This window comes from Humulus lupulus, chromosome 3, assembly GCF_963169125.1.
Source record: "Humulus lupulus chromosome 3, drHumLupu1.1, whole genome shotgun sequence".
Taxonomy (NCBI): domain Eukaryota; kingdom Viridiplantae; phylum Streptophyta; class Magnoliopsida; order Rosales; family Cannabaceae; genus Humulus; species Humulus lupulus.
Window position 1 is genome coordinate 264,208,620 of NC_084795.1, and position 25,239 is coordinate 264,233,858.

The following is a 25,239-nucleotide window of genomic DNA, read 5'->3' on the forward strand; positions in this document are numbered from 1 at the left end:
CAGGGGATTTCTGGGTTAGTAGGCTTGAGTCGCGACCATATTCTTCAGGCATCGCAGCCCGTATGAACAAAAGGGATTTGGAGCCTTTGATTTTTCTCAGACGTCGTGGCGCATGCTGAGGTGCGTCATGACTCGTGTCCCCTTGGCGAGAGCCCAAGGCTTTCTAACTTGAGCGCGTTACGACCCTTAAGGGCTGGGTCGTGACTCAAATGGGCAATGCTGGCCAAATGAGGGTTTAAGCTTGGGAACCCAAATGTTAGGGATTGGGAAGGGTTCTACTACCTAGTTTAGTAGAATATGAGGTCTCGAAGGCTAGTATTTTAATCCGAAGTTCTTAATTGATTAGGACTTGTTGGATGTCTACTTATCATTATGTTGTGACTAGGTTTTACCGCTCAGGCTTGGAATTAGGAATCGTGCTCGAGATCGCTTTGGGTTGTCAGCTCGGGACACCAGGTAAGAGAAATGTTTGTACCCATAGAGCTATGTGGTGTATAGTGTTGTATGTATTGTTTATAGTTGTTATGTCATACATATGATTGTGATTGATCGTCAAAAGCTGGGAGTGGCAAAAGTCGAGAGTGGTAAGAGTCAGAAGCGGCAAGAGCCAGGAGCGGCAAAGGGCCGGGATCAGAGTTAAGCATAATGAATGCAGGTTGCCAAGGTGAGACCCTCGAAGGGTGTTGTACACACCCGTTCGATTAAGACTGCGGACTTGGTGCTTGATAACGCTCCCATATCGGCGGAGGCCGCTGTTGTGTTACTATACTGATGTGTTATTGTGTTGTTGTACTGATGTGTTACTGTGTTGCTGTGTTACTGTACTGATGTGTTACTGTGTTGTTGTGTTACTGTAAAGATGTGTTATTGTACTGCCGTGTTACTATACTGTTGTTTTACTGGACTGATGTGCTGATATACTATTAGGTTGTTATGTCGTCGTGCTATTGTGTTGTTATGCTGCTCTGTTGTGCATTCCAATAGGAACCCGTAACTGTTTGTTGTATTGATTAAGTATGTATTTGTTGAAATAAATTATTATATGATGTGCTTTGAAGTTCTCTTGTTGGGCCTCAGTTCACGAGTGCTCTATGGTGCAGGTAAGGGCAAGGAAAAAGTTGAACAACCATGAGTTGGACGGCATGGAGCGGTGTGTACATGTTTGGCCTACCTGGCTGCCACGGCTGGGGTTGTTTTGAGGAACACGTGGTAAAGATTGATTTTGTCGCTTAGGTCGACTGTACCATATCTTTGGATTGTAAATGTATTTCAAAACAGTATTTTGGGATCCCAATGTAACATTTTTTATGAATTTTAATGAATGACCAACTCTTTATACTTAATGTTCATTAAATGAGTCTTTATTTTGATTTAATCACACTCTTTAACCTAAAACCTCGATTAGCGAGCTAATGACACATTTATAAATCACATGGTAACGACTCTAAGGTAGTAGGGCGTTACAAATCCGGTCTGCTGGGAGGCTCCCAGTTTCGGGGTAGTCGATTATGGGTGTCATCCAAGTAGGTTGTGAGTCTATCATATCGACCTCAACTTCATCATGCTCGATTCTGGAAAAAAATTCTACTGGTACCACATTAAGTGTATCAGCTTCCCTAGTCATTGTGATTCAAGCTAGAACGTCTGCATTCGAGTTCTTTTCTCGTGGAACTTGCTCAATCACGTAGAACTCAAATTGTTCGAATGTTGCTTTGACTTTTTCCAAGTATGCTACCATTTTAGTGCCCCAGGCCTGGTATTCTCCTAAGACTTGGTTGAAAATCAATTGAGAGTCACTATAGCAGTGAATGGCTTTAACTTTTAGCTCGATAGCTATGCATAGCCTTGCTAATAGTGCCTCATATTCAACCTCGTTATTGGAGGCCTCGAAGCCAAACCTTAAGGCTGAATGAAACATGTTTCCTGATGGGATTATTAGCATAATGCATGCCCCCAACCCGTTCTCATTAGAGAATCCATCGACATATAGTCTCTACAGCTCGCGGGTTGGGGTTATGACTTCTTCGTTGGTTATTCCTGTACATTAAACTATGAAGTCAGTCAATGCCTGGCCCTTTATCGTCATTCTCGAGTGATACATAATCTTAAACTACCCAAGTTCGACTGCCCACTTCAATAGTCTTCCGGATGCTTCAGATTTCGATAATATTTGTCCCAACGGTTGATCAGCCAGTACATGCATGGGGTATGCTTGAAAGTAAGGTTGAAATTTTCGAGATGCATGTATTAAGCACAATACAAGTTTTTCCATCGATGGATATCTTGATTCTGCCCCCAGTAATATTTTGCTTACATAATAGACATGTTTTTATATTTTTTTATCCTCCCGAATAAGTGCTGCACTGATTGCATGCTTGGTTGTAGCGATGTATCAATACAATATTTCCCCCATAACTGATTTGGATAAGATAAGTGGCTCAGCGAGATGCTTTTTGAGAGCCTGAAAAGTGAGATCGCACTCATCTAACCATTCAAACATTTTCCCCCTCTTAGAAGATTAAAGAATGGTACACACTTATCCGTAGATTTCGAGATAAACCTACTCAAAGCCGCCATACGTCCAGTTAGACTCTGGACATCTTTATGTTTTTGAGGTGAAGGCATGTCAATTAAGGCCCTTATCTTATCCAGGTTTGCCTCGATGCCTCGAGCGTTTACTATAAATCCGAGAAACTTTCCCGAAGATACTCTGAATGAGCACTTTTGTGGGTTGAGTCTCATGTTGTACTTTTGAAGTATAGCAAAACACTCTTTGAGGTCATCAACATGGTTATTATTGTGCTTGGACTGACCAGCATATCGTCCACATACACTTCCATGTTGTTTCCTATCTGTTCAGAAAACATTCTATTTACCTGTCTCTCAAATGTAGCCCCAACATTTTTTCAGCCCAAAGGGCATCACGTTGTAACAATACATCTCTTTATCGGTCATGAAGCTCGTATGTTCCTGGACGAGTGCATGAATGGCTATCTGATTATGTAACGCCCCAACTCCAGGGACCGTTACGATGCACATTGCAAACAGTGCTAAACTCGTTAATCGAGTCATTTGGCCATAAACGTGTAACTAAGTATGATTAGCGGTTTAGGGATTAAAAATTTCGGTTAAGATATAACGTTTCACTAGAACGTTTACTGTATACATTGGGATCCCAAAAATATAATTTAAAGGTTTATTACAACAAAATATTTACAACCAGCCGATCTAAGCGGCAAAACAGGGTTTAGCCCTAGTTCCTCTCCTTCAAACCTCGGCCGTGGCGGTCGAGCAGCTGCATATGTACACATCGTCACCTAAGCTCTCCAAATCAAGGATGGTCCAGCTTTCTTTTGACTTTACCTGCACCACATAGCACCCGTGAGCCGAAGCCCAGCAAGAAAACTCAACATGCTCATGAACAGTCATATCATGATATCAAATCATATCTGGCATGCCTAGCAAACATAGCTTTATTCAAGCATGCAAATAAGTTCAAGCAATGCTGGGGTATCCAGGATAAGAAATCATGCCCTTCTGATTGGATGACTATCAAGTCAATCCTAATCAGATGAGTGTTTCGACACTTGAGGTTCTGGCAAACCATACTGAGTGACCCACAAGCAAGTCACTACGGGGCTCAGCACCCAAAGCCATGCATATGATGATCAAAATGATCATACAAAGCTCATAGCTCTAAACAGATGAGTGAATATGACTTTGAGGTTCTATTAACCATACTGAGTGACTGACAAGCAAGTCACTATGGGGCTCGGTACCCATAGCTGTGTAACGAAACCGTTACCTGGGCTTTCCTGCAATGGCTCTAATCAGATGAGTGTCTGATGGGTAGTCACTAGCTTAAATAGATGAGAGACTGATGGGTAAGTCTCACGGGCTCAACACCCACAGCCATGCGACTAAATAGTCACTGTGGCTCTAAATGACTAGCCTTTGGCTAGACACGCTTATAGTATTCATCGAACTTGAGGTCGGTCCGGCATTAATGATTTTTGAGTCATTCAATGCAGATATCGATTAGATCTAATCTTTATTGGCTTGCGTTGAACACGCTAAGGCCGTCCTGACTTATGAGTCAGCACTGTGTGACCAGTGCCCAGTACCACTGCCGAACCTGACTAATGAGTCACAACTTCACAGTTGATATAGACACCTTTGCCAATTCTGACTAATGAGTCAGTACCATGCACAAGTAAGCAATGCTACCAAACATATGTCATATGTCGAATATTCAAATGTAGGGCATTCAGCATGCTTACTTAACAGTTGCTAGCACAATTATGATCATGCACAAACACAGAGACTCAAGCTCTGATCAATCTCACAGTCAATATTCATGGCATGCCCTAATCACATGTTTCTCATGCATCACACTTAATCATCCATCATGCCTCAATAATAACCATATGAAAATGAGCAAGATTGCTAAGCATTCAATATGCTATCAATGTTTACATTTAAACATCCAACATGCATCAAGAATAACCATGCATGTCACATATGGGGTGCAGTTTTCTTACCTTTGGTCCAAGCACGGGTTACTAATAAACGAGCCACAAGCACGATCCTGATTTCAAGCCTCTAGTGATAACCTAGTCACAACCACAAATGGTGATCCAATGAGTTCAAGTTCTAAAACCAATCCCAGAACCAAAACCTAGCTTCCAAGACATCAAACCCCACCAATCCGGGTAGTAGGAATGATCCCGAGGCCTAAAACCAAGTTCCTGAGGTCAAAACACTCAAACGAGCTCAACCATGCTCAAGGGCTGCGGCCCTAGCACCTTGGGCTGTGGCCCCCAGCCACTCCAGAAGCAAGGGTCACGGCGCCCAACACTAAGGGCCGCGGCGCCCAGTAAGGGCAAAACTGCTCCACCTGCTTCTTCGAGCTAGGGCCGCGGCCCCCAACCCAGAGCCATCCCCAAACACGATTTTCAACATCCCAAAGCCTCCAAAATCATGCCTAAACATTTCCAAATCATCAAATCAAAGTTCCCAAACATCCTCATGATCCAAAACCCATAAAACCCAAGCTTCAAATCTAACAAAAACTCATCAAAACACATAGTCCAATTCAAGCTTAAAAACTTTTAAAAACTTAAAACTTGAATTACCTCTAATTGAGTTGTTTCCAACTAAATCCTCCAGCTAAAAAGCTTCTAATCTTCCCTAGGATCGCTATGCCTCGATCCTCACTTGAATCTGAGTCCTAGAACTCAAGTTATCTTCGAAAATACGATCGGGAGACAAAAAGGAAACTTTGAGAGAGAGAGAACGTACAGAACGTCCTTTTATTCTTTTAAAAGGTTACTTCAAGCTTAGGTAGCCTCAACCAAATCCTAATGCTCGGGGTCCCGAAAATACCCCTGGGGAAAAAATAGTCAAAACCTCCAGAATTTCCCCCTGATCTTACTAACTCCCAATTTATCACCAAATATTTATTCCCATTACCCAATAACCCCGTAATGCTCTAAATACCCCTTGACTCACTCTGAGTCAAGAATAAATCCCGTTGTGACTTTCCCACTAGCTTACCTCCTAGGATCGTCTTGTGCTGAGTAACCCTAGCATAACCAAACAATAATAAAGCACCACACACATATCACATATATGCCAAATATGCCCGAAATGGCCAAAATATGAAAATCACCCAATTACTCAGAAATGGGTTCACATGCATCTTTAAACACCTAAACATGCATATTATCATTTAAAAACATAACAAAGCAATTATGGCCCTCCCGGCTGCCTAATCAAGGTCCTAAACCTTATTAGGAAATTTGGGGCATTACAGATTATATCCAGAATATGTGTCCATGAATGACAAGATGCTATGACCTGAGGTTGCATCCACAAGCTGATCGATTCGAGGCAGAGGGAAACCGTCTTTTGGACATGCTTTGTTGAGGTATGAATAGTCGATGCAAGTTCACCATTTTCCATTGCGTTTTAGGACCAACACTAGGTTCGCAATCCATTTTGGGTAGAAAGCATCTCGGATAAACTGATTTGCTTTTAATCTATCGACCTCCTCTTTCAAGGCTTTCTTCCTTTCGTCGTCAAGGAGTCTTCTCTTCTGCTGTTTTGGAGGGAAGTTTTTGTTGATGTTTAACTTATGGCTTATAACATTGGTACTAATCCTAATCATTTCTGAGTGTGACCATGCAAATACATCCTAATTTTCCTTCAGGAAGTAAATTAACTGCTATTTCGCGTCCTTTGGGAGGTTCCTCCCAATCTTTACCACCTTGGTGGTGTCCTTTTCATCGAGCTGAAAATCTTCGAGCTCTTTGATTAGACCGAGATCGACCCTGTCTTATTCTACTCTTGGGTTGATCTTTTCTCTGACCTCGTATACTACCCCATCCATTTCCTCAATGATAACTAGGGCTTGCACACTAGCTTGGCCTTTTCCCCTCATCGAGATGTTACAGCATTCTCGGGTTGCTAATTGATCCCCTTTCAGTGTCCCAATACCCCTGAGAGTTGGGAATTTAATGGCCAAATGCCTAACAAATGTGTTTGCCCCCAGCCCGATTAGGGCTGGTCTACTGAGCAGGACATTGTAGGCAAATGGGGTGTCTACCATGATGAACTCCAACATCTTGGTTGTCGAGACTGGGTAGTCTCCCAAGGTTATTGGGAGCTCGATAGACCCTGTACTGGTGATTCCCTCTCCTGAGAATCTGTATAGCGTTGTTGCACATACTTTAAGATCTCGAATAGACAGGCTCATCTTTTACAAGGTCACTTTATATAGGATGTTGACTGAGCTCCCGTTGTCAATCAAGACTCGATGCACCCTCTTATTGGCGAGTTGGAAGGTTACAACCAGGGGGTCATTATGAGGAAATTGGACGTGCAAAACGTTCTCTTTAGTAAAAGTGATAGGTTGGGATTCAATTCTCTGTTTTTTCAGAGCTCGCGGTTTAGGCATATAGGGAGATCTATCTCCTGTTTTAAGCTCTTGGACATACCTCTTTTGAGTGTTTATGCCTGACCTTGTAATGTGTGGTTCCCCCGCGATGGCTATTACATCTTCTCCATCGATTGGGACAGGTCGAATACCCTCCCTTGCAGGTGGGGCTGCAGCTTGTTGGGCGGGTTGAGTCAAAATGATCTTTTGACTAGGCGAAGCCTGGACTTGATTCTGATTTTGGATATACTGTCCGAGGTAGCCTCTCAAGATCAAATCCTCGATCTCTTCTTTTAACTGTTTGCATTCCTCAGTTGTATGACCCACGTCCTTGTGGAATCTACAAAACTTGTTTGAATCCCTCTTGGTTCTCTGATGTCGCATTACATCGGGTTGCCTAAAGGAGACCTGATTCCCATTCATGACAAATATATTCTCCCGAGTATCAGTGAGCTCGGTATATACTATGTAAATGGAGAAGTGTTTATCTCCTTTCTTTTTCTTACCCCCATCAGCCTTGAGGTTGTTCCCTTCATTCTTCTTTCTATTAAAAGAAGTGTCTCTTATGGGTTGTGTCGTGGAGGGCGTAGCCGAGGTAGTGGCTAAGTTAACGTTCGTAGCTATAGTTATTGAGGGCGGAGGAGCCAATTTAAGTGCCAACCTTGCCTCCTCTATAATGACAAACCTTTTGGCCCTAGTGGTGAACTCAGATATTGTCCCCACTGGCTTCCTTTGCATGTCATCCCAAAGAGGGCTTCCTGGCAGTACTCCAGCTCGTACTGCCATAAAATGACCGTTGTCATCAACATTGCGAGCTCGGGCCACCTCTATATTGAACCTTGCTAGGTAGCTCTTCAATGATTCACCTGATTATTGTCTAACATTTGTTAGGGTGGAGGCCTTGGGCTTGATACTCTTCGAAGCTTGGAACTGCTTTTTGAAATCCTTAGACAGCTGATCCCAAGATGAAATCGAGTGTCTTTGAAACTTGTCAAACCAATTCTTTGTTGGTCCAGTGAGTGTGGTGGGGAAGAGCATACATCTGAGCTCATATCCAACATTGCTAGCTCACATCACAATATTGAACATGCTCAGGTGGCTGCCCGAGTTCGGTAGTCCCATCGTAGGGTGCCACGTGGGGTATCTTGAAACCAGGGGAATGGTGTGCTCAATATATGGGGAGAAAAAGGCTCGAGCTCCTCATTCGAATCGTAGGCCTTTTCTTCATTTTTCCCTTCATGAAGGAGCATGAACGTTCCTCAAGTTGGTTGATTCTCTCTTGAACCAAATCCACCAGAGGGGGGGGGGGGGGGGGCTTGCACTACTGGGAGCTGGTTGTTGTTCATAGGAACTCTAGTTCCTTATTGCAATATAGGGTTGTATAGATTTTCATATACTGGTTGTAGAGGCTCCCTTTGGGAATTTAAGTGTGCCCTCAGGTCCGGGTTTGGCTAATTAAACTGCCCCCAGTTTTGGTTCAGGTGGTCTCAAAGATCAGGATAACTATTTTGATAGTTCTCATAATACCTAGGTTCAGTGTTATAATCACTCACTGACCTGCTATAATCTGGACTTCCATCTCGGAAGCTGATAGTTCTTTATATTTTTTGTGAGATTTGATTGCGAGGTGGGTTACTCACATGCACCCTAATTCTTGCTGCAGGTGACCTCGATACATAACTCCCAGATGGTTGGGGTTATCTAGCCTGTCTATGCTCCTGACGTGCCCCCAGTGGGATCTCGTGTTCTCCCCTGTGCTTGGATCGAGCACAATGGCTCTTGTCCCGACTTTCGCTTTTAGTACTTTGAGAAGGCCTCTAAGGCACTCTCCCCCCAGCTCAATTTTCGTTGGGAGCTTGCTGAGGTACTGTAACATCCCAATTTCCCTAATAAGGCTTAGTGTCTTGATTAAGGGGTCAAGAGGGCAATAATTGAATTATTATGTGATTATATGCATGATTATATGAATTATGTGAGTTATATTATAATATGACTATGTTTGCATGTTTAGGTGTATTAAGCATGCATGTGAGCCTGTTTCTTATTAGAAGGGCATTTTTGTAATTTTGACCTATTGATGGTATATTTGTAAGTGTATTTGTTTTGTGATTGAGACCACATTATTATGTGGATATATTTGAGTTACTCGGTATAAGATGATCCTAGTAAGCAAGTTAGCGGTTTAGTCACAACGGGGCAAAATACCCAGCTCAGGGTGAGCTTAGGTGTAACGCCCTGCTAATTAGGGTATGTTACCATGTGTGTTTAAAATTAGTGTTGGACTCGCTAAACGAATCATTTTGACTAAAACATGTGATTAAGCCACTAAGGGTTCATGTATTAAAATTTTTGGTCAAGAAGTAAACATTTCTATTAAAAGAAAACTTTAGTCTTTACATGGGATTCCAAAATACAAGTTTAAAAGTCTGTTACAACTCAGAGATTACAAAATACGCCGACCTAAGAGGCAAAACAGGGTCCAACCCTAGTTCCCCTGCGATATCCCGGTCGTGGTGGTCGAGCGAACTGCATATGTACACGTCACCTCTAATGCTCTAAAACTCATGGCTAGCCAAGCTTCTCCTTACCCTTACCTGCACCACAAAGCACCCATGAGCCAAAAGACTCAGCAAGAAAACACATTAACAAATTCAGGTAGTCCACAAAACATAACAGCATGCTCAACAGGAATAACTGGAACCAAGCATACACACTGTACAAGTAAGTGACCATAGGGTCACACAAGTGTGTGTTGCACTCTTGTTCATTCAAATGGCATTCGAGCCAGTCAAGTGTGTAATGCACTCCTGGGGTCGCCTAGCCATAACGCGCATAATGTCGATCACGACTTATAAGCCGAGCCTTACAAACCCTCGAGCCTCGGCTTATAAGTCGAGCCTTGGAATCCCTCGACTTATAAGTTGAGCCTCTTTTTAACCAAATATATGCTTGACTAGTAGGTCAAGATTTAATCAGATGCAACAGACAGATTCTCGACTTATAAACCGAGCTCTCTAGGCATTAAAAACATCCACATAATACATTCATCATACACGCAGATACAATGCATTACAATATACTAAAACAGATATACACATGCATAATTATAATCATGCTCATTAGCTGGGCCCGAGCCCTAATCACATTTACATTTAACAAATGGGCCAAGCCCCAATCATATTACATTAATAGCTGGGCCAAGCCCTAATCATGCATCTCACGCATCGGGTGGAATTTTCTTACCTTTGGTCCGAGTGTAAGCAATTAGGCAGGCAAGTAAGACTCCCGAGAATGATCCTCTTCTAAGCCCTAGCGGTAACCTAGTCACAACCCACAAATAAAATTCTCATTACTATTCGATTCCATACTTGAACCCCGAGACCAATCTCGTGCTCTTGGGACCTCCAATTCCCCCACACAGGGTGGTGAAATTGTCCCCCGATCCCCTGGGCCTATGCCCTAAAAATGCAAAATGAAGGCCCCTGAAACTGGCCTAGCGTCGCGGCACAGCCTTACAGGCGTTGCGGCACACATTCAGGGCCCCCTGCCCTGGAACATCACAGCGCCGCGGCTCAAAAGACAGCGCTGCGGCGCCTCTATGCGAACCCAGAAAAACTAGGTTTTTCCACCATTTTTCCCTGAGCCAAAGCTCTCAAATCTTGCCCCAAACTTTCCTAAAAGTTCCAAATGAGTTTGAAACCCCAAATAACATATCATAAGCAATACCAATACCTCAAAAACCTAACTAAATATCTAACCCAAATCAAAACCCATCCCTTGGTTTAAAATTCTGCAAAAACTTAAACTATAGCAAGAATCACCAGAAAACAGAGTACAATCTTACCTTACTGAAGAACCACGTCCCTTGTCCTCCTCCTACTTGAATTCCCAGCTTAAACTTTCAATTTCCAAGCCTTTCCTTCTCCAAAAATCAAAACCTCACCAAGTTAAAGAGAGCAACAGGAGAGAGAGAGAGAGTTGTTCTATTTCTTTGTGTTACTTTGTTCTGAGAAGCTTCAAGTGACTAAGTCACTACCTAGATAGGAAAGGACCAATATACCCATTGCCCCCTAATGCCATCTCCAATGCCCTCAAGGGAAAATGAGTATTTTACCCCATAAATTCTCGTTATCTCTAATTTCCTGAAATGATTGCCAAATAATTTCCCATTACCCAACAAATCCTGATAATGTGCTAAATTACTAAAATACCCTTAGGCTTACCCCGAGTCGAGTATTTGATCCTATTATAACTAAACCGCTAACTTGCTCCCTAGGATCGTCTCGTGCTGGATAACCCAAATATATGCACATTATAATGTGGTCTCAATCATATGAAAATGCCCTGTGAATAAGAAACGAGCCCACATGCATGCTTAATACACCTAAACATGACAATATAGTCATATTATAATGTAACTCACATAATTCATATAATCATGCATAAAATCACAAATATGCACATAATATTCAATTATTGCCCTCTTGGCCCCCTAATCCAGGCACTAAGCCATATCACGGAAATTGGGTTGTTACACTAAGGGTATTTTGGTAATTTAGTACATTACCGGGATTTATCGGGTAATGGGAAATTATTTGAGGAGTATTTGAGTGTAATGGATTTAATTGGGAAATTAGAATGATATTTGAGATTAGTGGGAATCTCGGGAAAAGACTGAAATGCCCTTGGTTTGGTAAAAGGGGCATTGGCTTGGATGAGGGTAAATTGATCATTTTTACCCTTGGGTTGAGTTAAGTGGCCAAAGTAAATCACTTTGGCTCATTCTACGTAATTAACTCTCTCTCCCTCTCTTTGTTCTTCCTCTCTTAGTCCTCCTTTGAAGAAACGTTGAAGAAAGCTAACCTAGGAAACTTGTGGGAGAAATCTTGTGTAATTGGAGTTCTTTTGTTGGGTTTAAAGGCTGTTGAGAGAACAAGGAGAGCTTGGGGCTCAAAATTCTGCAGCTGAGGTAAGGGTTTGCTGAAGTGTTTATCATGTTCTTGGTGTTCTTTGGTTGTGGTGGGTTTTGAATCTTAATTTTCATTTTTTGGTGCTTTTGGTGTTGTTTAAAGATTGATTTGTGGATAGGAATTGGTTTATAAACTAATTTAAAGGCTTTTGGTGGTTTGAATTATGAATGGGAGCTCTTGATTTCTGGTTTTTGTTAGAGAATGAGTTTTAGAACTCAAAGTGTGATTCTTGGCATTTCTGGTTTTCTGAGAGCTTTGAGGTTGTCTGTGAGTTCATGGGCACTTGGATAACCATCTTTGGGGTCAAGGTGTTGTTAGAATTGAGTCAGGAGCTGGGTTTGGTGACCCTTGGGGGTCTTGGGTCAGATTTTGATAAGGTTAGGTCAGAGGAACTACAGAAAACAAAACCCATAATTCTGGGTTTGCGTAGTAGCGCCCTTGCCTTAGGTTTGGATGCCCCTGTGCTATGCAAGGGAGTTCTTGGGGGCTTTTTGTTTTGTTTGGGAACCCCTGCCCTAGCTTCGGGCGCCCCTGCCCTATGTCAGTTTCAACAAGACTCACTTTTAGAGCTTGGGAAGAACTTGGGGGCTCGAGGGACGATTCCCACCCCGTTGGTTGGAATTGGAAGTCCCGAGAGCACGGGATTGGTCCTAGAGTTTGTTTTTGGGATTGAATCATAATGAGGATATTATTTATGGTTGTGACTAGATTACCGCTAGGGCTCGGGACAGAATCGTGCTTGAGGGTCATTTTATCTATCCAGTGCTTGGACTAGAGGTAAGAAAATTGCACCCAATACGTGATATATGTGATTAAGGCTTGGCTCGGTTGTTAAATAAAGATATGATTAGGGCTCAGGCCCATGTGCATGAGCATGATTATGATTATGCCTGTGATTGTTTGATTAAGCATGCTTGAATGCCCTGTATCTGGATAATTGTTAAATGATGTATGCATGTCTGCATTATCTGATTGAAAAGCATTAACTTATAAGTCAAGGGTGGCAATAGCGCGCAGAGCGCATGCCAATATGATTAGGCCTAATTAGGAGCATGGTATACGCTTGACTGACTCTATGGTCGTTTGGAAAATAAAGCGTCAGGTACACTGGGCCAGCTCTAAGGCTGGTTATACAAAGGATAGGGCAATGGGCACCCCGGTATGACTCTATGGTCATTTATTTAGGGAAACGGGCCCCTAGTGTGACCTTGTAGTCACTTGTTTGAGTAGAATGCATGTACGAGTAGAGTTATTACTGCTAGGCATGCTAATTATGATTCTATAATATGTTGTTAATTGCTTATGAGCATGTTTAAGTTTTCTTGTTGAGCCTTGGCTCACGGGTGCTATGTGGTGCTAGTACAGGGAAAGGGAAGCTGGACTAGCCATGAGTTGGAGAGCTTCGGTAGCGGCGTGTACATATGCGGCCGCTCGAACATCACGGCCGGGGTTCTTAGAGGAACTAGGGTTGAACCCAATTTCGCCACTTAGGTCGTCTTATGTTGTAATTTCCCTTTTGGAATTGTAAATGATTTTGTAAATGTTTATTTTGGGATCCCATGTATGAACTTAATGTTTTAATGCAATGACTATTCCTTTCGTCCAAAAAATTTCACCCTAAGTCGTTAATCACGTTTAGTTACACATTTATGGCCAAATGACTCGTTTAGCGAGTCTATCACTATTTAAAATACACAGTGTAACGGTCTTGGCTATCCAGGGCGTTACAGGTACACCCCAAGCTGGGGAGGGATGTATGATTGGTGATGGATGGTGTCTGATTAGAGATGGTGTTGGCATTTCATTGTTTGGCCTTACATGTTTAGGGTTATTATTATTCACGGCAGGTCCTGGGTTATTACTCTAAGTTACTGGGGGATCTTAGTTATTCTTAGAGTCTGCGGGAAAGTCCCTAGTTGGGTTGTTCCTGGTAGGGTTTCATGATGACACCATGGGAAAGTTTTCTCGAATATTTTCCCTAGGCCTTGGTTAAGCCTGTTGGGCCCTTTGCTCAGCCATCATGGTAGCCGTACTTCCCCGAAGACGCCTCCTGGTCCTTCGCGGGGGTGCTTGGGTCTCAACAGCTTGTCTTGCCATCTCCTCATTTGTAACGACCCAACTACTCTAGACTTTTGGACCATTAACAAAACTATACATGAACACTAATCCTTAATAAAACTTACAAGTGAAAATACCATAACTTTATTAATAAACTTGTAGAAATAAAAGTTAAACTTACATAAAATTCAAGTTAGGATATGGGATCCCATTGTTTTAAAATCAAAACATGACATAATTAAAAAGAGATTTACATAATAAAATGCGGAAAAATACATGTAAAAACCATAAGAAACAAAACTACATCCTCGAATCGAAACGCTCGGCTCTTGAATCCATTCCGCCTCAATACACATTCTCCAAGCTTCCAAGAACCTTTCCCGCCACTAAGACTATTTTCCTGCACATATAAACAAAAAGGAGTGAGCCTAATGCCCAGCAAGGAAAAATCTAACACATAGTCCATATACATAAATTTCATAAAAACATAAAAACATAACATAAGACTTATATCACATACATACTATAATGGCCATTATTACTTGGGGTCCCATAGACTAAACAAGTCATATGCCCATTAGATTAGTGGGGTCTTGCTAGCTAAGCAAGTCATATGTCCATAATCTATTTGGGGCTTGTTAGTCATATAGGTCATATGCCCAAGCCTACAAACATATTTAACATAACATATTTCATAAAAAAAAAAAAAAAACATAAGATAACATATAAAAAAAAACATATAACATATAAATTCTATCATATTTTCCTTACCAAAATTACCGGGATATGAGGACAGAGTTGAGACTTTGGAACACTCCTAAAAACCATTTGTAACAGAGTGAGTACTTTGAAGAAAAGAAATGAAAGGAATGGGAGGACTATACCATTGAGAATATACTTACCAAAAACTTATGTGCAAGTTCTTAGATTTCCTAACCAAAATAAAGAATAAGGTTAGAAGGCTGAGTAGAAGACTATGAGAACTTAAATAAAATAATACCAATGAACTAGAGTGTGGGAATACCTTGAAGACTTGTAAGACCAATCTAAACCTTGAACCGAAATGCTATAAAACCTTACTTCCCAAGTGTTTGATAAGCTCATGATGATCAAGCTTATGATTCCCAACCCAAGTGTTTACACTCTCACACTCACCTAGCAACTTGCAGCCTCTGAACTTAGAGTAATAGATGAATAAATGGCTGGGTACTAGGTCCTATTTATAGAGTTTAGGAATGAAGAGATCTTCATTTAACTTGAATAAAAATAATGGCTTTTTAAGTGAAAAACATTTGAATTATCGTTCAGCAGAGGCTGAAGACTCGTTCAAAAAGATGCTGGACTTATCAAGAGGTTGAAGGTTTGAATGGAAAACGATTTTAAAAACTTTCAAATTATGCTGAGAGGGGCGATATATCGCCTGGGCGAGTATGCCCGAGGCAATCGTGCATCGTTTCGGGTTTTTCGTATCTTCGTGCTGCGATATATCGCCCCCTATAGCTGCGATATATCGGCATACGCTGAGTATTTAAACACGAAATTACACATTTTTAGCTTAATTTAAATTGAGTAAACAACCTTGACTAAGCCCTCTAACGTTTTCAAAGCCGTTGACTGGCCTTAGAGTATTCAAATTTTACCCTTAATAAATTTAATCCTCAAAATACTTAATCATTAATAACCCATACATAACATGTGCTATTATCTAATTGGTTCTTATCTAAACCTTATAATATAATAAATATTACCCTCAATATCAGTCATATTAATCAAACCTTAGGTTAAAATTAATATTCTTAAACTATAGGTTAAACTTAGAAAATCTACAAGTACTACTACGAGTGTCCAAATAAATCCCGGTCTGAACCAAAAATCCACAGGCATAAAGATAATACTATTATTACTATTATACTACTATCTACTTAGCTAAGTAAAGTTCTTGGACTCTACAATTCTCCCCTACTAAAAATAATTTCGTCCTCGAAATTTACTTACCAAGCAATTCCGGATACCGGCCTTGCATGTCCTCCTCCAACTCCCACGTTGCCTCTCGTTCAGAACTATTACTCCATAGGACTTTGACTATAGGAAAGCTTTTGGACCGTAACTGCTTCATCCCCCTATCTAGGATGCTAACCGGTCGTTCCTCGTAACTTAAGTCTTTCTGGAGTGCTATCGTATCGTACTTGAGGACGTGAGATGGGTCTGACACATATTTGCGTAGCATCAAGATGTGGAACACGTTGTGACTATCGGCTAGTGCAGGCGGTAGGGCTAGTCTATACGCAACTGCTCCCACTTTGTCCAATATCTCAAAAGGACCTATGAATCGGGGACTAAGCTTGCCTTTCTTCCCGAACCGCTTGACACCTTTCATAGGAGATATCTTCAAGAAGACTTGATCTCCAACTTGGAATTCCACATCGCGTCGCTTGGCATCCACATAGCTTTTTTGACGGCTTTGAGCAGCAAGCATACGCTGTCTAATAAGCGCTACTGCTTCTTGAGCTTGTCTAACAGCTTCGGGGCCTAGAAGCTGCCTTTCTCCTACCTCGTCCCAGTGCAATGGTGATCGGAACCTTCTTCCATATAGCAACTCATAAGGTGCCATCCCGATCGTGGAATGGTAGCTGTTGTTGTAGGAAAACTCTATCAACGACAAGTACTTGTTCCATGATCCTCCGAAATCAAGTACACACGTGTGTAGCATATCTTCTAAAATCTGAATCGTACGCTCGGACTGCCCATCTGTCTGAGGATGAAAAGTTATACTAAGACTTAACTTAGTACCCATAGCTTGCTGTAAACTTCCCCAAAATCTCGATGTAAACACCGATCCTCTATCTGACACTATTGTCTTGGGGATTCCATGCAACCGTACTATCTCTTGGATGTAGATGTCTGCGTATTGGTCTGCCGTGTATGAACTCTTAACAGGCAGGAAATGAGCCGATTTGGTTAGTCTATCTATTACTATCCAAGCGGATTCATGTTTCTTATTCGTCCTTGGTAGACCCGTCACGAAGTCCATAGCTATATCGTCCCACTTCCATTCTGGTACGCTAAGCGGTTGCAATAAACCTGCAGGCCGCTGATGTTCTGGTTTCACTTGCTGGCATATAAGACACTTAGATACAAACTCTGCTATGTCCTTCTTCATCCCTGGGCACCAATATACTACCTTAACATCATGAGTCATCTTGGTAGACCCTGGGTGAACTGAGTACGGGGTGCTGTGCGCTTCCTCCAGAATCGTCTTCTTAATACTTTGATCATTTGGCACGCATACCCGATCCTTATATCTCAATAAACCTTGGCTAGATATTGAGAAATCTGTAGCCTTGCCTTCTCTGACTGCATCCATATGTGCTGCTAGTGTATCATCATGTCTCTGACCAATCCGTATGTCTTCTAGAAGATTCGATTGGATAGAAAAGTTAGCCAGCTTGCCTACAATTACTTCTATTCCGGCACTGATCAGCTCCTGCTGTAGCAGCTTTTCTATTCCGGCTAAAGCTGCTAAATTTCCATAACTTTTCCTACTAGGCGCATCGGCAACTACGTTCGCCTTTCCTGGGTGGTATAGGATTTCACAGTCGTAATCCTTTACTAACTCCAACCACCTGGGCTGCCTCATGTTGAGCTCCTTTTGAGTAAGGAAGTACTTTAAACTCTTGTGGTCCGTATAAATCTCGCACCATTCTCCCTAAAGATAATGGCGCCAGATTTTCAACGCAAAGACCACCGCTGCCAACTCCATAGCGTGAGTTGGATAGCGCTGCTCGTACTCCTTCAATTTTCGTGAGGCATAAGCTATCACCTTGTCATTTTGCATTAGCACGCAACCCAATCCTTGCTTTGATGCATCACAGTAGACTACGAACTTATCGTTGGGTGTCGGTACACTAAGTACTGGTGCTGAGCAAAGCTTATCCTTAAGCAACTGGAAGCTTTCTTCACACTTATCATTCCAGTTAAATTTTTGTTGTTTCCGGGTCAAGTTGGTGAGCGGAGTGGCTATCTTAGAAAAGCCCTCTATAAACTTCCTATAATAACCTGCTAGCCCTAAGAAGCTTCTTACTTCAGATGCGTTCTTTGGTCTGGGCCAATCCTTCACGGCCTCTACCTTTGATGGGTCTACTGCAACTCTGTCTTTCGATATAATGTGCCCGAGGAACGCCACTTGCGAAAGACAAAATTCGCATTTCTTGAACTTGGCGTAGAGTTGATGCTCCTTCAATAGCGTCAAAATCAACCTCAAATGTTCCTCGTGCTCTACTTCATCCTTGGAGTATATCAAAATGTTGTCGATGAACATAACGACGAATTATCTAAGTAATCCTTGAAGACCCTATTCATTAAGTCCATAAATGCGGCTGGTGCGTTAGTAAGACCAAAAGACATAACCAAGAACTCGTAATGTCCATAACGAGTCCTAAAGGCTATCTTAGGAATATCTTCTCCTTTTACCTTGAGTTGATGATACCCGGACCGTAAATCAATCTTTGAAAATACAGTCGCGCCTCGGAGTTGATTAAACAAGTCGTCGATTCGAGGTAGCGGGTACTTGTTCTAAATCGTTACTTTGTTCAGCTCACGATAGTCTATACACACCCGCATACTTCCGTCTTTCTTCTTCACGAATAGCACCGGGGCTCCCCATGGCGAATGGCTTGGCCTAATAAAACCCAAGTCTAGGAGTTCTTGTAGCTGCGTCTTTAACTCCTTGAGTTCTGTAGGTGCCATCCGGTATGGTGCCTTAGAGATAGGCTCGGTGCCTGGTACTAATTCTATCGTGAAGTCTATTTCCTGAGTTGGCGGAAATCCTGGCAAGTCATCGGGAAATACCTCTGGAAATTCTTGTATAACAAGTGGTGTCTCCCTTTCCACATTTGTGATGCTGGCTAAGAACGCTTGACATCCTTTCTCCATCATTCTCTGAGCTTTGAGAGATGATACCAATGGGGTGCGTAATCCTAAAGCTTGTCCCATGAAGCATAATCTCTGGCCGTCAGGAGTCTTGAACCTCACCTTCTTGCGTTTGTATTCGATGGTTGCGCCATGCCGTGCTAGCCAATCCATGCCTAATATCACGTCAAAGTCTTTGATCACCAGTTCTATCAGGTCTTCTTCTAGTTCTATGTCCTCAATCTTGATCGGTATGCCTCGTACTATCCGTGATGATAGAACTACTTTGCCCGAAGGCAACTCGGTTACAAACCTAGTTCTAAATCTTTCACAAGGTTTGCCTAGTTTTTCTATCATTCCTAACGAGATATACGAATGAGTGGCTCCCGAATCAAATAATACAGAACATAAGTTATTGAGGATATAAACCTGACCTGTGACCACTTTATTGCTAGCATCAGCCTCTCCTTGTGTTAAGGCAAAAACCCTAGCAGGAACCATCTTGTCGTCCTTCTTCCCTTCTGGCTTTTGCTGAGGACAATCTCTTTTATGATGCCCTTCCTGACCACAGTTAAAACATTCCTTGGTGTTTGCGCGACATTCTCCAGGATGCTTCTTTTGACACTTAGCACATGGCGGGTCTTCCACGTAGCCCGGCCTATTTCCCCCATTATTCGTACGTGCCCTCTTATCGCTGTCGAATTTCTTGTTATCCGGATGCCGTCTTTTTTGGCCGTTACCGTTGTTGCTGGATTGATTGTTGCCATTATGGTTGTTGCTTTGACTGGTCTGAGGTTGATTCTGCTGTCTAGGTTCAGGCTTTCCGGCTTCCTCTTTACTTACATTAGCCTGCAACCTTTCTACTTCTATTGCCGTCTCAAGAACATCGGCATATGTAGTGTTTCCCGGGTTCGCTAGTTTAACCCCCATCTCGATTTTTGGTCGAAGTCCTCTAACAAATTTGTTCACCCTCAGAAAATCCGTTGGAACCATCTCAGATGCGAATTTAGCTAAGCGGTCGAACTGACGAGCATACTCTGCCACCGATAAAGTACCCTGCTTCAAGTTAGCGAACTCCTCAACTCTCGTAGCGAGTACAGCCGAATTGTAGTACTTTTTGTGGAACAGCTCCACAAATCGGGTCCATGTCATGGTGGCAACATCATGCGATTGTTGGACCAAGTCCCACCATATCCTGGCATCCTTCTTGAGCAAAGACGAGGCGCAGGATATGCGGTCCGCATTACTGAGATTCATGTGCGTCAGAATTGGCTCCGCATTCCTTAGCCACTCTTCTGCCTCAAAGGGGTCTGTAGTCCCTTCGAAGTTTGGAGCGTGCTGCTTGCGGAACCTCTCATACACTGGCTCCATGTTCGGTACTGGATAGGGCGCGTAGTTCGTTACTGGGCATCCCCCATATGGACCAACTTGTCGGGGTGCTGGGGCCATTTGTTGTGGCTGCGGCTGTGGTGGAAGCTGAGTCTGAGTCTGAGCCTGTTGTCGCTGCAAAAGTTCCTCGACTTGCTGTCGCAGTCTAGCGATCTCCGCAGTGTTGTCAGCTGGTGGTGCCGGCGCGTTGCGGCGGGCAGTAGCACACACTCCCCTTCTGCGAACTGGAGGGGCTTCATTGGTCGCTGGAACAGCGTTGGAGGCGTTTCCGTTGGTGCATGCAGATCTTCAGAGCGACATCGTAGCAGAGTTCTAACAGTTGAAAGAAACATGTTAGAACTTTACCTAATAGGCTCTAAGACAAAAACTTATTCTAAAACAAACATATCTCGGACCTATTTATTATGACTTCTTATGAAAAATTATATAAGTCTTTATTATTATTATAGTGGGTTTCTATGCTTAGAAAAACAATCCATCTTTATTTTCTAAGTCTGTTTCTAATCATCCTATATGACTTAATTCTCAGGCTCGAAACTCATCTTTGTTCCAAAGTTAACCATATTAAGGGAGGGTTGGGATCGATAAAAACGTTCCCACTACTATGGCCCCCTAACTCTCAATAAGGCACTTGGTTCATTGATTTGTATCCACCCTCACCGAACTTAGTCATTATTCATTTTATTTATTATTTATTATGATTGCGAAAATAAAATCAAACTCATACATGATAATAAAGTAACATGTTATTCATTTGGAAAAAAAGTTTTTCACTTATTACAATCATAAAATAAAGAAATAAATAAAGCAAACAATGAAAAACTAACTATTCTAAAAATTAGGATCTTCTACATCTGATCCTTCATCTAGCATGTCATCATCTATCTCCTCATAATCATCATTGTCATGTGCATCAAAATGTCCTCTAGGAAGGTTTGTGAAAATCCTATGTTTTTGCTCATTTGAAAACTGAAATTCGGATTTTGGAGTGAACCTAACTAAGAGGAAATAATATCGCATTGCTACTGGCAGTTCGTCCTCATCATTCATGGTTTCCCATATTTCTTCTAAGGCTACTATTACAGGATGAAAATCTTTAAATAGCCTAATTATTAATACATATTGTTCCGTTGATCTCATTATTATTTGCTTAGACTCTTGAAGGTGACCTATCTCTTTGTGGAACAAAAGTAGTCTTCGTGTGATTCTTTCTAGTGCTCCTACGGTGTTTCTTGGCTCCCTTATTCTTTTTAAAGCCTTAATGGCTCGAATATCCTGATAGGTTGAAGCTCCGTTCATACTTAACTGAAAACATAAACATTAAAGTTGTTAGCTATACACATAAGCAAAATAACTTATAACTTAAATACTTACTTGGCGGTCAGATTCGGAGCTTTTGAGTGTGTGTATCGAGGAGAACTTCATGCGAAGGAACCGTTGCTCTGATACCAACTGTAACGACCCAACTACTCTAGACTTTTGGACCATTAACAAAACTATACATGAACACTAATCCTTAATAAAACTTACAAGTGAAAATACCATAACTTTATTAATAAACTTGTAGAAATAAAAGTTAAACTTACATAAAATTCAAGTTAGGATATGGGATCCCATTGTTTTAAAATCAAAACATGACATAATTAAAAAGAGATTTACATAATAAAATGCGGAAAAATACATGTAAAAACCATAAGAAACAAAACTACATTCTCGAATCGAAACGCTCGGCTCTTGAATCCATTCCGCCTCAATACACATTCTCCAAGCTTCCAAGAACCTTTCCCGCCACTAAGACTATTTTCCTGCACATATAAACAAAAAGGAGTGAACCTAATGCCCAGCAAGGAAAAATCTAACACATAGTCCATATACATAAATTTCATAAAAACATAAAAACATAACATAAGACTTATATCACATACATACTATAATGGCCATTATTACTTGGGGTCCCATAGACTAAACAAGTCATATGCCCATTAGATTAGTGGGGTCTTGCTAGCTAAGCAAGTCATATGTCCATAATCTATTTGGGGCTTGTTAGTCATATAGGTCATATGCCCAAGCCTACAAACATATTTAACATAACATATTTCATAACAAAAAAAAAACATAAGATAACATATAAAAAAAAAAAACATATAACATATAAATTCTATCCTATTTTCCTTACCAAAATTACCGGGATATGAGGACAGAGTTGGGACTTTGGAACACTCCTAAAAACCATTTGTAACAGAGTGAGTACTTTGAAGAAAAGAAATGAAAGGAATGGGAGGACTATACCATTGAGAATATACTTACCAAAAACTTATGTGCAAGTTCTTAGATTTCCTAACCAAAATAAAGAATAAGGTTAGAAGGCTGAGTAGAAGATTATGAGAACTTAAATAAAATAATGCCAATGAACTAGAGTGTGGGAATACCTTGAAGACTTGTAAGACCAATCTAAACCTTGAACCGAAATGCTATAAAACCTTACTTCCCAAGTGTTTGATAAGCTCATGATGATCAAGCTTATGATTCCCAACCCAAGTGTTTACACTCTCACACTCACCTAGCAACTTGCAGCCTCTGAACTTAGAGTAATAGATGAATAAATGGCTGGGTACTAGGTCCTATTTATAGAGTTTAGGAATGAAGAGATCTTCATTTAACTTGAATAAAAATAATGGCTTTTTAAGTGAAAAACATTTGAATTATCGTTCAGTAGAGGCTGAAGACTCGTTCAAAAAGATGCTGGACTTATCAAGAGGTTGAAGGTTTGAATGGAAAACGATTTTAAAAACTTTCAAATTATGCTGAGAGGGGCGATATATCGCCTGGGCTAGTATGCCCGAGGCAATCGTGCATCGTTTCGGGTTTTTCGTATCTTCGTGCTGCGATATATCACCCCCTATATCCGCGATATATCGGCATACGCTGATTATTTAAACACAAAATTACACATTTTTAGCTTAATTTAAATTGAGTAAACAACCTTGACTAAGCCCTCTAACGTTTTCAAAGCTATTGACTGACCTTAGAGTATTCAAATTTTACCCTTAATAAATTTAATCCTCAAAATACTTAATCATTAATAACCCATACATAACATGTGCTATTATCTAATTGGTTCTTATCTAAACCTTATAATATAATAAATATTACCCTCAATATCAGTCATATTAATCAAACCTTAGGTTAAAATTAATATTCTTAAACTATAGGTTAAACTTAGAAAATCTACAAGTACTACTACGAGTGTCCAAATAAATCCCGGTCTGAACCAAAAATCCACAGTCATAAAGATAATACTATTATTACTATTATACTACTATCTACTTAGCTAAGTAAAGTTCTTGGACTCTACATCATTTAGCCGCGTTGCCTCGACTAACTGTTCATGCAACCTCCAATTTTCGAGCTCAACTGTTGGCACATACCCTCTGGATTATAATAATCCTGCTCATTAGGTCTAGAACTTTAACCAGGCCATCCTCTGGGAGATGATGAGGCGCTCCCCTCATCTGGACTCCGGTCCACGTCTAGTTGTTTTCCAGGCCTTCGAGGATGCTCCTCAACACGTGGAGTATTTTCCTCAGGGATTTGGGGAAGTGTTCGCCCACTGGTTCCAGGAATATTCAACGCAGCCATTATTGCTAAGCGGGAAGTTTTTCGCTAAATGGTAAGAAGAATTGCTTAATGCTCTCAACAAAATCACCAAACTATTGACGTCATTTTTCGTCAACTTAATTATGTAAAGCAATTAAACAGGAAGAAAAGAAAAGAAAGAGATTTTTACGTGGTTCAGTAGTCACTTTTATTAGCATGCATGTGTTAGAGCTTCAGGAAAGAGCAATTTCATAGAGTGTTTCTCAGTACAAAGTTGTGCATGAGTACAAATGATCAGATCCAAACTATTTATAGACCCGGTTACAAGAATATCTTCCCACAAGTTTAGGGAAGTTACAACATATATTCAAATTTAAATTCAAATAAATATTTGAATAATAATAATAATAATTAAAAAAAAGGAAATTAGATTTTAGCGTGAGCTCCTCCTTCTCTCTGCCATGGCGCGGCGTAGAAGGGCGGTGCAGAAGCTTGTTCAGACTGATTCTAGATAGGAACTCCCTTCAACCAACGTTATCTCGCCAATTTCTCCAGAGGCTGAATTGATTAGCGAGGAAATAGCAGATGAGGATGTGCCCTCGGATGTAAATGTGATCCCAGATTTCGTGGAAACTGCTCCTTCTCCGACTATTCTGTCAACGACGAAGGTTGGGTCTGCATCGTGGGCGGAAGAGGTAGAGAGCCAATCATTCCAAGATGCTGCGAAGGCTAACTGGTCTCGGTTCAAGGATTCCCTTCCTTTTCAGGGGGGTTCGAAACTGGAATTTAAAGAGCCCCTTCAGATGGATGGTCAGAAGATAGCCCAGCTAGATATTGATGAAATTGAAGTTGAAGCTTCATACTGGAAATCTGCTCTGATATGTGTCGTTATTGGAGCTAATCCTCATTTACCAGTGTTCGAAGGATTTGTCAATCGGATTTGGGGGAAACTTGGGATTCTTCGGGTAGCAAGGATGAATTCTGGCTTTACGATGGTAACATTCAGAGATGAGGCTACACGAGATTTGGTTCTTGAAGCAGGGGTAGTTCATTTCGATAGAAAACCTGTTATACTCAGACCTTGGACAACTGATATTGAGTCTTTGAAAACGATCAAATCAATTCCGGTTTGGATCCGCCTTCCTGACCTTGGTCTGCAATATTGGGGTACAAATTGTCTGAGTGCATTGGTTAGCACTTTCATCACGGTTATCTAAAGAGAAAGATCTGAAATCTCAGACTGAGGATATGCCTAAGGAGCATGGTTGGGCTACTCCGAAAAAACCAGGTTCAATGAAGTCCATAGCCCTTGTCACTGATCAGATTTCAAAGAATGCTTTCAGTGTTCTCCAAGAACAGAAGCAATATCTCAAAGATCCT

The 25,239-nt window shown here is 41.4% G+C and overlaps 1 protein-coding gene across 1 annotated transcript; it reads right to left on the minus strand.

Annotated features, from left to right (window-relative positions):
• Positions 1-6,337: 6,337 nt before the first annotated feature.
• On the minus strand, positions 6,338-7,723 carry LOC133825633 (uncharacterized). The gene is made up of 2 exons (XM_062258547.1): positions 6,999-7,723; positions 6,338-6,707 (listed from the first exon to the last, which is right to left on the minus strand). Exons 1-2 carry the CDS (start codon positions 7,721-7,723, stop codon positions 6,338-6,340), a joined length of 1,095 nt encoding a protein of 364 aa, XP_062114531.1.
• Positions 7,724-25,239: the final 17,516 nt, after the last annotated feature.

Excerpts from the sequence above, each read along its gene's own strand:
- LOC133825633 (XM_062258547.1), bottom strand. The coding sequence starts at position 7,723 with ATGGCAGTACGAGCTGGAGTACTGCCAGGAAGCCCTCTTTGGGATGAC. Across the intron at positions 6,708-6,998 it reads GGCATAAACACTCAAAAGAG|ATTCTCAGGAGAGGGAATCA; the intron begins GTATGTCCAAGA and ends AACGCTATACAG.